Genomic DNA, 12,364 nt, shown 5'->3' on the forward strand with positions numbered 1-12,364 from the left:
TGTCTCTTTGGTCATCACTACATCCTCCTCACAGTTCAATCACTGGTTCTGTTTCCCTCTGGCTTGCTGTAACTCTGAAGACTGTCTTTGTTCTTCCACTGTGATGCTTTGCCCCTTTGTCAAGGGTCAGTTGGCTATTGATGTGGGCTATATTCCATAAACCTGCTGCTGGCCTTTGGTCCTTTGTTGCTTCAGCTTTCTAGCGAGTCTTCAAGTCCTCTAGTGCCCACATATCCTTTGATGCTAAATAGTAGCGTGTTTGGAAGCCTTCCACTCTTAGTAAAATAATTATGGCAACATTTTCATTTCCTTGTTTTAGTGAATGTAAAAACCAGTGTGCAATTTCCTAGACTTTTGAAATAATATTCACTTTCTTGTTTGAAACAATGTGATAAATATGTTACCCATTTTTATAATCAGGATGACTTTATAAAATAATATCCTAGGTACAGTAACCAGTAGTATTTTCATCTATTGATTCTATGATAATACTTTTAAAACATTTAGATATTTTAATTTTCATAGCTACATAATGTATAGATGATGTGTAATCATTTACATTTACAAAACTGCTCATTCCAACACTTGTGTCCTTTGAATACACCCACTTTTTGTTGCTTGAATCGTAACTTTGTAATATGATGCTAAATGCTGAAACTTTAAAATACATTTCTGTTTCATTCACACTGTGTTTGCCAAATGAGTCACTCCATCTTAAATAATATAGAGCTATGTTTTTCTCTAATGTATGGTGTCATCAACTCCTTGTAAGAAAGACTTCCAATATTGTAAGTCTTTAGCATGAGGAGCCTTTAGGGAAGGGCATGAGTGAGCCTGTGCCCCAAGTGACCTTAGTAAATTGGTCATTTCTTGATACTGATGTAGATGAAGCCTTTGAACATCCACTCTATTTCTACTTTCTTATCCCCAAATTCAGCTCTGCTAGTATCTCAGCTTCATGCTGAGCCTGTTAGAAACTTCTATGATTGTTCTGTGTATCTAGCAGCATGAAAACTTAGGGCCTCACAAAATATTTTCCCAGCCTTTGGCTCCTGATGGTCCTCCTCACTTCATCATTTCCTAATAATGACAGACTCTCAACCTTCTGAAGTCAGTGTTTTTTGCTTGGGAGTTGATAAGGAATAGGCAATAGGGCATTTGAATTAGCTCTCCTTTCTCTTCAGTCCACTGTGGTCCCCAATTTCACACACACACACACACACACACACACACACACACACACACACACACACGCATACTTTGAGTTTTGGCAAATCAGTGACATATTCTAGTTTTTCAGAATTAGGATCCAGTTTCTCTAATCCTGTATTTCCTGTGTGTCAGGTTGGTAGGAGGAGAACTAGACAAGGGAACAAGTGACTCAAAGACACCACAGGCTTTATTTCAGTTGAACCAGTAGAGGGGAGAAAAAACCAAAAACTCTAGAGCAGCAGTTCTTAACCTGTGGGTCACCCTTAGGGGCCTGAGGACCCTTTCACAGGGGTTGCCTAAGACCATTAGAAAACACATCTATTAACATTATGACTCATAACGGTAGCAAAACTACAGTTATGAAGTAGCAATGAAAATAATATTATGGTTGGTGGCCACCACAACATGAGGAACTGTATGAAAGGGTCTCCGCATTAGGAAGGTTGAGAACCACTGCTCTAGAGTAAGAAACCAGAGACATTACAGGCTGGTAGGGTAGTAACCTACAGGCTGGGGTAATTAATTTTAGGGAAGAAACATGAAAAGCAGGAGAGAACTGATAAGGACTACTTCATATTCCTTAACTGAGTTAATTTCTCCAGCAAATATAAGGTAATATAAGGTAGAACAGCTCTGAGTCCATTTCAAATATGAGGAAATTGAAGTTCAGAAACGGGAGCCTCTGTAAGCCTCACTGCTAATTATCCTCCTATTCGAAGCTGATTTAAAGCCTGTTACTGTTGTCTTATCACATTCAAACCCCAGTGGAAAAGTATAAGCCCTAGAATGCAAAATTCTCATCTTGTTTGCTGAAACTACTCCCCTCAGTTTCCAGCTCCTCCATCAATCCTACTGTGTGTGTCCACAGGGAAGGCAATGTAAATAAGAAGTTGCGGGGGCAGGGTGGGGGTTGCAAGGTCTGTGTTACCACTGTGTGTTAGGCTTGCTCTGCTCACGGGGATGACTTCAGTTAATGCTCATAGCAGTGCCAAAGCAGAGTTACAATTTCATCATCCTCATTTTTCAAATGTCTCCAAAGACACTTAGATAACAGTGAGTGAATGAACATTGACTTAACTTTACCTTTAATCACCTGTAAAGTTGCTTCAAATTCTTTTCTTCTCAGTGTTTTCATTGGTATGTTGCCTGGGCAAGGTAAATGGGCTGTATCTTGCTACCTCATGTTCACATTACTGAAATAGTCTTGGAAAGATGATATTTATATGTTTACACACCAGGTATTTGTCAGGAGGACAAATGTTGGGAGAAAGCATGTGTGAAAAAAATAGTATCTGCTTCCACTGGAAACAAAAGATTTTAAAAAATAAAGGTTACAGGTCATAATACATGCAAAATATGTATTTCATTATTAGAGAGCTGTAGGTTTCACTAAAGAGTTTGGTTTCTCTCAAATATATATAATGTTTGACAAGAATGTGAAGTACAATTTAGTTAAGATCGTGATTAATAACTTTTTTACATGTTAAAGAACACTTACAGATATTAATCCAAACATGTAGGGTATTAATGAATGATATCAGTGAGTTAGTTTGTATCAATGAGATCACTGTTCACTTATCTAAACTAATCCTTTAAAGTGTATGGATGGTGTAATTAAAATAAGTTGCTCTTGTTTTCTCCTCAGCTCAGTCCATTTTTAAGACATACTGTTCTGAAGAGAACATACAATGTCACTCTGCCATGTTCATCTTCTAAGAGTGGAAATGCCTGTTGTCCAGAACAAAAAGCCAGACCAAAATATCGAAGAGATAAATTGCAGCATTCCAACTGGTGAGTATGATGGACCCACAGAGTCATAGAGACACATATGTGTGACGCCACTTTCACTGCGGTATCATCCTTGGTCAGACCTTTCACTTTGCTCACAGTGATTAGTTGGTTTCATAGCACCAACCAATCATTAAGAGATTTTAGGAAAGATCTTCATGCTTCTACATTTGACTGCTAATCTGAATTTCATAGTCTGCTTTTCTTTTTGCTTTTACTGCCAAGACAGGGGAGTTACCTTAATGTGATTAAGTTACTAGCTCTTAGTTAATATAGGTTTCCATTAGAAAGAAATACATTGTATCATGATAAATTATAATAAATTAATATTGTGCTTTAGTCAGATATTGTGTGATTATATGATATGGCAGCTTGAGCATTTTCTGGACAAATTGTAGCTCTAGGTACATTTAGACGAACAAATAGATCTTTTCATATAAAGCATTAGTAGATAGTAGCTGGAAACCACCGAATGCATCATAATAACTGTGATAGTGCTTTAGGCACTCATTTTTTTTTTGGAAGGTAGGACTGTATTTAAACAGCTTGATGCTGCTGTATATAAAGTTCTTTCTCATTTCAGTGTCTATGCTGTTAAAAGGTATTGTACTTTAGGAGTATTTTCTATAGAAAAGTAATGTCCTTATTTCAGTATTTGGATGATTTTTGCTAAATTAAAAAAAATCCAGGTTTGAATATATTTTCTTTCTGCATATTGAAACTGCCAGTATACTATCATCTCTCTCCCATACTCTTAATGAGCTGTTTTTGCTTTGAAGATTGTGCCTTTTATCTGCTTTCAGAGATCAGAAAAAACATAGCATAAGCCAACACACAGACTTAATGTTTCCAGGTTTTCTTACCTTCAGTGTCTGCCTCAGTGTTCTTTGATGTTTGCAATATTTTGAATTGTGTGATTTGGTGGTTTTTATCAGACATAAAAATTATCATCTATTATTTTTCCAAGTACTGCTGTTCCAAATCCTGTCTCATCCATATTTCATAATGTGGTTATGAGCATTATTTGTTCTATGTTTAATGTATCCCACATGGTCTCATGTGTATTGGAGACTACTTTCTTTATACTTCACTCTGTTTTGTTAAGAACATCTTGCACTCATCAATCCTCCATCATCTAACGTGAAGTTAAGTACATCTACTGTATTATTAATTTAAATTATTGTTTATTTTTTCAACTCTAAAACTTCCATTTGACTAGTATGCATAACCTCTTTGTCTTGTTAACATGTCATAATAAGCATTCCACTTTCCATAATTTTTAAAACATAGAAGGCAGCTCCCACTCTGACTCACCTATGGCTCTGCTTGTAGTGTCTGTTTTCTGTTTCTTCACCATATCTCCCAAATGACTAATACTTTTGTCCAAATGAATATGGCTTATGAAAACTTACAACATGGTTCATATTTTGATGTACATCTTCCTCTGAACAGCAGATGTTTTTACAAGGATGTGCCAGTGACTGACACTAGCTTTTTTAGAAAGGAATTCTCTCATTTTGAAGGATTCATATAATTCTCATCACCCTCATTCTCAGAGGCTAATTTCTGTAATCTACCAGGTCAGTTAATTTATCATGCCTTTTCTTTTCCTCCTCCTTGTGCAACCAGATATGATGGAGCTGCTGAGATTGTTAGATGCCATGCTTAATGTTATATTTTGGTCTTGTGGACAAATGTACATGCATTTTCACATCCATTAGAAAGAGATATAATTCCAGATGCCCTCAAGTTATTTCCTTCTCTCAGGTTCTGCTTGTAGGACCCCGAGAGTGCCACAACACCAGCTTATATTCTTGCCCACTTTGAGCTGTCTTCTTAACTCTTAGGCCTTGTCCTGTTTAGGGACCCAAGGCTTCCTCACTGGGAGTGCAAGGCTTGCTTTGGGTTACTTTCTTCTTTTCTTTCTCATCAGGTTCCTGGTTCTTCAGGCTAACTCTGTATCATCCTTCATTTATGTGTATTTAGACAAAAAAGTTCTTAGTAATACATTTTCATATACACAGTCTACAATATATTACTCATTGCCATATCTAAAATTTCTTCTTTATCACAATTTGTTAGTTCTTCACTTTTGTACCTTGTGGTGGTATTGTGTTCCCCAAAATATTATGAACCCTAATAAACTTATCTAGGGTCAGGGAACAGAACAGCCACTAGATACAGAGGCCAGAAAATAGTGGCACACACGCCTTTAGTCCTATCACTTGGGAGGCAGAGATCTATCCAGATCTCTGTGAGTTTAAAGCCACACTGGAAACAGCCAGACAAGGTGACTCACGCCTTTAATCCCTAGAAGTGAGCCTTTAATCTCAGGAAGTGATGGCAGAAAGCAGAAAGGTATATAAGGTGTGAAGACCAGAAACTAGGTTGGTTAAGCGTCAGGCTTTCGAGAAGCAGTTCAGCTGAGATCCTTTTGGATGAGGACTCAGGAGCTTCCAGTCTGAGGAAACAGGATCAGCTGAGGAATTAGCAAGGTGAGGTGGCTGTGGCTTGTTCTGCTTCTCTGATCTTCCAGCATTCACCCCAATACCTGGCTCCAGGTTTGATTTTATTAATAAGACCTGTTAAGATTCATGCTACAGTACCTCAACAATTCCTGAAATGCAGTATCTTCAATGGACATTTACTACTGGAAAAGAGAATATAAATTCACTCTCTTCTGACACATGACCACTTACACACTAGTCTTCTACAAAAATATATTCTCTCTAAGTTAACATGTCTGTAACATGAAGCTTAAAAGGTCTTATTGATAAAAAAAACACGGGATCCAGATATTGGGGTGAATGCTGAAAGATCAGAGAAACAGAACAGGCCACAGCTAACCTCACCTCGCCAACTTCTCAGCTGATCCTGTTTCCTCAAATTGGAAGCCTCTGTGTCCTCATCCAAATGGATCTCAGATGAACTGCTGCTCAAAAGCCTAAAAAGGCTTAACAAGACTCTAGTTCCTGGTCCTCAGACCTTATATACCTTTCTGCTTCCTGCCATCACTTCCTGGGATTAAAGATGTGTGTCACCATACCTGGCTGTTTCCAGTGTGGCCTTGAACTCACAGAGATCCATGTGGATCTCTGCCTCTGGAGTGCTAGGATTAAAGATGTGTGTGCCACCATTTTCTGGCCTTTATATCTAGTAGCCGTTCTGTTCTCTGACCCAGATAAGTTTATTAGTTTATTAGGGGAACACAATATCACCACATTCCCCCTTTTTTGTCTAAAGTTTAAAAAAGCTTATAACTAATACAAGAAAAACTATATCCAATAAATATATACAGTTAAGAATTACATTAACAATGTCTACTCCATTAGCATTTGACAGATTCAGACAAAGACTTCATATATATATATATATATATATATATATATATAACAATGTCCAGTCCACTAACAATTGACAAATTCAGACAAAAATTTTCATTACTTATCCTATTTAAAACAAGTAGTTCCTTTTTAAAAGTAGATTCATCAAAAGAAGACAACCTTGGCCAACTGAAAAAAAAAGTAGATTCAATAATCTCCCTTTTTAATCTTATCATATCCATATTCTCTTTTTTTCTGAGTAGATCAAAAAATCTACCTTTTATCTTATCATTTCTGTATCTTCCCTTTTTTCAGAGTAGATTCAATGATCTACCCTTTTCTATATCTTCTTTTTTTATTTTTCTTTTTCTAAACAAGAACCCTGTGTCTAATCTTCTTTGTTTAGCTTTTTTGACCATTAACAATTAATAACTTGTATCCAACCATCATAAACAATAACACTTATCCATAAGCCATTGAATGACCAGAAAACACCCACCCCATCTTTAGGGAATGTGGGCATTGTGTTCTTAAAATTACTTCCTGCTTTCTGGGGGCAAAGACATCTTTAGGGAACTCTGAAAAGAAAATTTTTGGGTTAATTGTCAGGTCCTGGGAGAGCTAGCTGTATCATTTGTTGTCCAGTCTCTGCATAATGGGAAAATGTAGGGCTTGTCTCAAGTACTTGCTCGAGTTGTCTGTGATCTGGATCATCTCAGCTAGCCATCTCGAAATTATCCTGAGAAGTTTGTAGTCCAAAGCCGATCTTTCCATGGTGTTAATCAGCTTAATGGCTTTACCATAGTCCATGTGGAATCATCGTTGTGGGGTCCTGTCATCCTTTTGAAGATTTCAAAGTTGCTGTTAGACGTGGTCATGGTTCCCTCTGTGTGTGTGTGTGTGTGTGTGTGTGTGTGTGTGTGTGTGTGTGTGTGTGTGTGCGTGTGTGTCTCCTCTGTGGTTTGGAGCAATCACAGTCTGATAAATGTCTGTCTTTTGGAACCATGAATGTTCTTCCCTAGAAGAGAATATCTTCAAAGCAATTTCTCCCCACCATTTGTCTTGCCAAACTTTTCCAAACTGACCTTTGCTGATGCTTTCTTGTAACACCATGGTCCTGGCAATTCTTCTCTGAACAAGCAGCAGTAACCCTTTGTCCCAGGTAGTAGCATCACCACAGTCACCAACATGATGAGAAGAAGCCAGCAACTCGGAGCAGCTGCTGCCTCCATGGTCCCACTGCGGCTTGTCCTTAGCAAGCCTCCTAGGCCAGCCTCAAACTCAGGATCCTCCTGCCTCTGCCTCCTTCAGTAAATCCAACCAGTGTGACACCACAACTGGCAATGTGTAGCTTGGGCCTGAGCTGGGGCCTGCATGGCCACAGGCAAGTAGCTTTTTCATGAATTCGTACCTGACAAATTGGGCACCAGATGTAGCAGGAATATATTCCACAATATCACCACACATGCCTACTTATTAGTTATATTTTCCTCTAGATTTATTATTTTTGAAAGTTATATTGTGATGGCACATGTCACTATTAGGTGTTTATTGACCTCTTCTACATGGTGTGATACAAAAAAGTTCCTTTAGAAACTTTCTAGTGCTCTAGACTTGCTTGTCTGAAATAAAATCCCCTGAGATAAGGCTCCCTCAAAGGCCCTGTTTAGCTTCACAATTATAGATGGACAAGAAAACTGCCTTCCATCTTCTCTATGTTTAGGCATTTCTACATTGTCATTGCAATGTAGAAATTGCTCACAAAAACTACTGTATTTGCATGAGCATTATTCTGTACTCCAGTAAATATAATGCCACTCAGAGTCTCCATCCTTTAATTAACTTTCATGAGAAGCACATGGCTGGTTATGACACAATTAGAGAGACATTTAAAGCTTGGCTGAGCGACTGTATACTAACTCTCAAGGAGATAAGTGAGCTAATACGTTGTTCAAATGCTGACAATAGTCCAACCCGTGTTTGTGGAAAAGGGAAAATCTAGACAACAGAGCAGTGTCCTATAGTTGAAAGTGAGAAAATAACCACCTCCTGAGTTGGGAACACGTCAGACAGTAAGAGGGGTAGAACCTGAACAAGCTCTCATACTCTCAGTTTTCCCTGTGCCAGCTCATCTGTATCCTGCTGTTCATGGCCATAGAAGGAATCAAACCATCATTTGTTATGTGTAATCCACAGACACACAGCTTAGAAATAGACAAGTATCTCTCCACAGGTCAACCCTAATAGAGCCCCTTACATATTGCAAGTATATTATGTAAGTAACTGTATTGTAAAAAAACTTCACTCCCAGACCATTTGTCCCTGGTAAAAACCAGTGTATTAGGTTTATCATGAAAATTTTAAGAGCTTATTTGCTGATATTTTCTCTTTTCCTCTCTCTGAAATTGTCTGATTAGGTGTGCTACTGTTACAATACAACATACAGGTGCAGGTACAACTCACAGACTAACATTAATTTTTAGGAAGCCCAAGTCTCCAACAGACCATTAGGACAACCCAAAGCCAGGATTTACAGCAACTACTTGAAGATACTCAATAAATTTAGTTTTTAATAAAGAGCACATTGTAAAATTTATCCCACAATTATGATGTTTGGCTGAGCTGCCACACCGGCTTCTTGTTTGGAATAATAACAAGTAATCAGAAAACATATTTGGGTTTAGGTAGACATGTATACAGTAGAGCACCAATTATTGAAACAACTTTTCTCTCCTCACAGATGCATCCCAAAGGTAACGTCTTTTAACAGAAAGGTAAACTGGCAGTCTTCTCACAGAGCCATACTTCTGGTGTGATGATGTCATCCATCAGCTGCTTAAAGAACAGTTTCCTGTCTAACTTCTAGAGACAGAGATGCTTGTTGCTGTAACACATTTAATTCTTTTTCTCCATGGCATTCTTTCTAAATACATACTGTTGATGCAGCCATAGGAAATACAGTGCTAAATAAAGACAGCCAGTGAGAGCTTTTCTTTTAAGCTTTAGAATCTTTCTCTAACCAGAGAATGCAACGACATTCTGAACACCAACATGTAAAACAAAGTACTTGTTGTTAATTTGTGTGGGTGCTAGCCACCTGACCGATATTCTTATGCTTTGTTTCTCTGAAATTCTAAGAGTATAAAATAAAAAAAAAAACACAAAAAGAATATTTGCTATGTTTTACTTTGTGCTTATTTTATGTGCAAATAGAAAAACAAGGAAAAAGTAATTAAATTGTGACAAATTCTTTACCCTGGCCTATGTGTTTGGGAACATGGATATTCAGTTGATTTTCTGTAGCAACACTATTTGAATATCTTTACGGGGTACTTTATGGCAATTCTGCACACTTTATGACATGTGCCTTCATGATGGTGATTATTATCCTTGATCCCTAGGACAAGACTCAATAAGTATTGCTTATAGAGCTGATCTGGTGGTGATGATTTCCCTCAATTTACACTTATTTGAAAAAGTCTTTATTTTGACTTCGGTTTTGAAGGATGGCTCTGCTGAGTACAGTTGCCATGGCTGGCAGGATCTCATGCATTTGATGCTAGCCTGTGAGTTTTCTATTGAGAACTATGCTGGAAGTCTGATTAGAATTTTCTTGTGTGTCTTGGCACAGGGGTCTTCGTGTTTTTTATTATTTCTCATAATTTTGACCATGACATGTGTCAATGAGCATGATATGTGCAATGATGGTCCATTTGAGGGTAAGTATACTTAGTTTTGCTCCTTTGAGCTGCTTATATGTGGATATGCATATCTCTTAAACTTTTTAAAACCTTTAGCCATTATTTCATGTAAATTTTAAATTCCTGTTTTCTTTACCTTCTGAACTGATAATAATGGGAAGATTCAGTTAATGGTATCACAGCTAATATGTTTTGTCAGGGTTTTTTTTAATCCTATCCCATCCCTTCTCTTCCTTTCTTTTCTTCCTTTCTTTTATCTGACTAGGTTAACTCAGAAGACTTGTCAGGTTCTGAAATTCTTTCTTTGTTCTAGTATGTCATACAAGACAAGAACAAATGTTATCACATTGATTCCAAACTAGGCTCCAAAGCTCTGACATTTTAAAACATACATATCTTGTTGTTGAATTTCAAATTCACATACCACTGTATTTTTTAAACTTATTTGTATTGTCTGTCTGTGTTCTCTTGGTATTTCACTGAGTTTTCTTAGTATCTTTATTTTGATTCTTTTGGGGGTATTTCAGTTTGGAATCTACTGCTGGAAAGTTACTGTTGTTCTGCTCTAGAGAAGCCATGTTTCCTTTTATGTGAGTTTCCCTGTGCCGGTGTGCCTTCTTATGCTCTGATAGTCACTTTTTCCAGTTTTGTGTAGTCGCTCTTGTGGGGAAACAGTTTGGCTCTGAGGTGAGATATAGGACATCAGTGGGGTCGGTGTTTGGTGTTTCAGCTTTGGTAATAAGGTATCTCTGAGTTTGGTTTTCAATGCTGTTAGTCTCTCTGAGTGTATCATTAGTCTGGACTACAGCAGTAAATGAAGTTAGTTGTATAATTTTTGTCATGGGTATGGGATCCCATGCATGTATTTCCTTAGTTTCAAAGACGTGAACACTTGATGACACTTGTTTGTGTCCCTGTAGCTGCTATAGTTTCAGTTGTGTGGCAGTACTATCTATCCCCAAGTCCCTTGGGGGAAAGTGTCAGTAATGCCAAGTGTTATAATTCCAGCATGCATGGTTCCTGAGCCCAATGATGTAAAGTTTATTTTTTCCAGGATACTCATAATCAGTCAGAAGTTGTGGCACCAGCAGTTACAGCTCTGGAACTACAGAAGGGGCACGTGTGAGTAGGACTCAAGCTTGTGGCTGTGAACCCGCTAGACCTAAAACAAGATACTAAACCAGGGTACACCAGCACCTGATTCAGCTTCCATCAGGACTCATCTTAGTTCCTAAGGAAAGGCAGCAATAGATGTGACCTTTGTGGCAATTTGTCTTCTATAGGATGAAAAATGTTTAAAGTGTATTCCTAGGTTGCAAAGCAGATAAGAAGCTCAGCAGACCCCCAGAATGGATGCACTGTGGGACCCTTGAAGTTCTCCAGCGCTTAGAGCTCCCTATCTGCTGCTATGATTGGGAATGGTGATACTGTTCTTCTTTCTTTTTCCCTAGCTGAATTGGTGGACACCCTGCTGAAAGGTGGGGTTATAGTTGGAATTTTGTGGGTGTTTTTTCTTTGCATTTCTTTTCCAACTCTCCTAGCTATGAGGGTTCCAGGCACTTTGCTGATTTAGAGTTCTCTCTTTCTCTCAATCATTCTCAACATTCAGTTTTCTTCTATTACTCTGGTTCCTGTGCTGTCAGGTTCATGTTCAGCACACACGTATTATAAGTTTAAATATTAAATATCAAAATCTTGGTAGATGCTCTACTACTAATACTATTTTAGAAGACAAATCAATCACAGAGAATGATTTAAATCATTGCTCACATTTCAAAAGGATCATTGACACTTAGAGTTTTGACAAAAGCTATAGAATTTACATAGATATGTTGACTTATCCATGTAACCTAAAATTAATGTAATTTTGAAAAATTCAAGTACTTTGGAGATATTCCAGTGCATTCCAACTCAAGAAAATCTGTTGTAAAATATCTTCATTAAGGTATCTAAGATTAATCACTACTGACTAAAATAACAAAGAGGATAACTCATTAATGAATGCATATTCTTCCATTGAATTGAATAAATTGAACTAAAATGACTTTTAGAAAATACTTCAAAAATACCAGGTACTGGAGAGGAGATCTTGACCTCATCTCCTAGCCATGGAATCCTAAGCAAATTGCTTAATCACTTGTGCATATGTTCTGTGGCCAGAACATAAGTCATTCAGCATGGCTATCAGTAGTTCTCCATCGTAGAGGCTGAACAACTTTATATGTCATAGAACATGTTATAAAGGAAATAATTCAAAAGACAATGCAAATCTTTCTACAAAATGGGAAGTTTACATTTTTTAAAACAATAATTTCAAGGACATTGTAAACCAGAAAAATG

General features: G+C 37.6%; 1 protein-coding gene across 2 annotated transcripts in view; it reads left to right on the plus strand.

Moving 5' to 3' along the window:
* Stpg2 (sperm tail PG-rich repeat containing 2) overlaps positions 1–9,322 on the plus strand; it is a 449,395-nt gene extending 440,073 nt beyond the window's left edge. The window contains exons 13-14 of one of the 2 annotated variants that reach the window (XM_059266347.1): positions 2,858–3,003; positions 9,064–9,322. In XM_059266347.1, coding sequence (XP_059122330.1) covers positions 2,858–3,003; position 9,064 — 147 coding nt within the window. In that variant the 3' untranslated portion in view covers positions 9,065–9,322. Of the gene's footprint in view, positions 1–2,857; positions 3,004–4,452; positions 4,571–9,063 lie in introns of those variants that run through there. The other variant, XM_059266346.1, reaches the window with a different exon arrangement.
* Positions 9,323–12,364: the final 3,042 nt, after the last annotated feature.

Source organism: Peromyscus eremicus, chromosome 6, assembly GCF_949786415.1.
Source record: "Peromyscus eremicus chromosome 6, PerEre_H2_v1, whole genome shotgun sequence".
Taxonomy (NCBI): Eukaryota; Metazoa; Chordata; class Mammalia; order Rodentia; family Cricetidae; genus Peromyscus; species Peromyscus eremicus.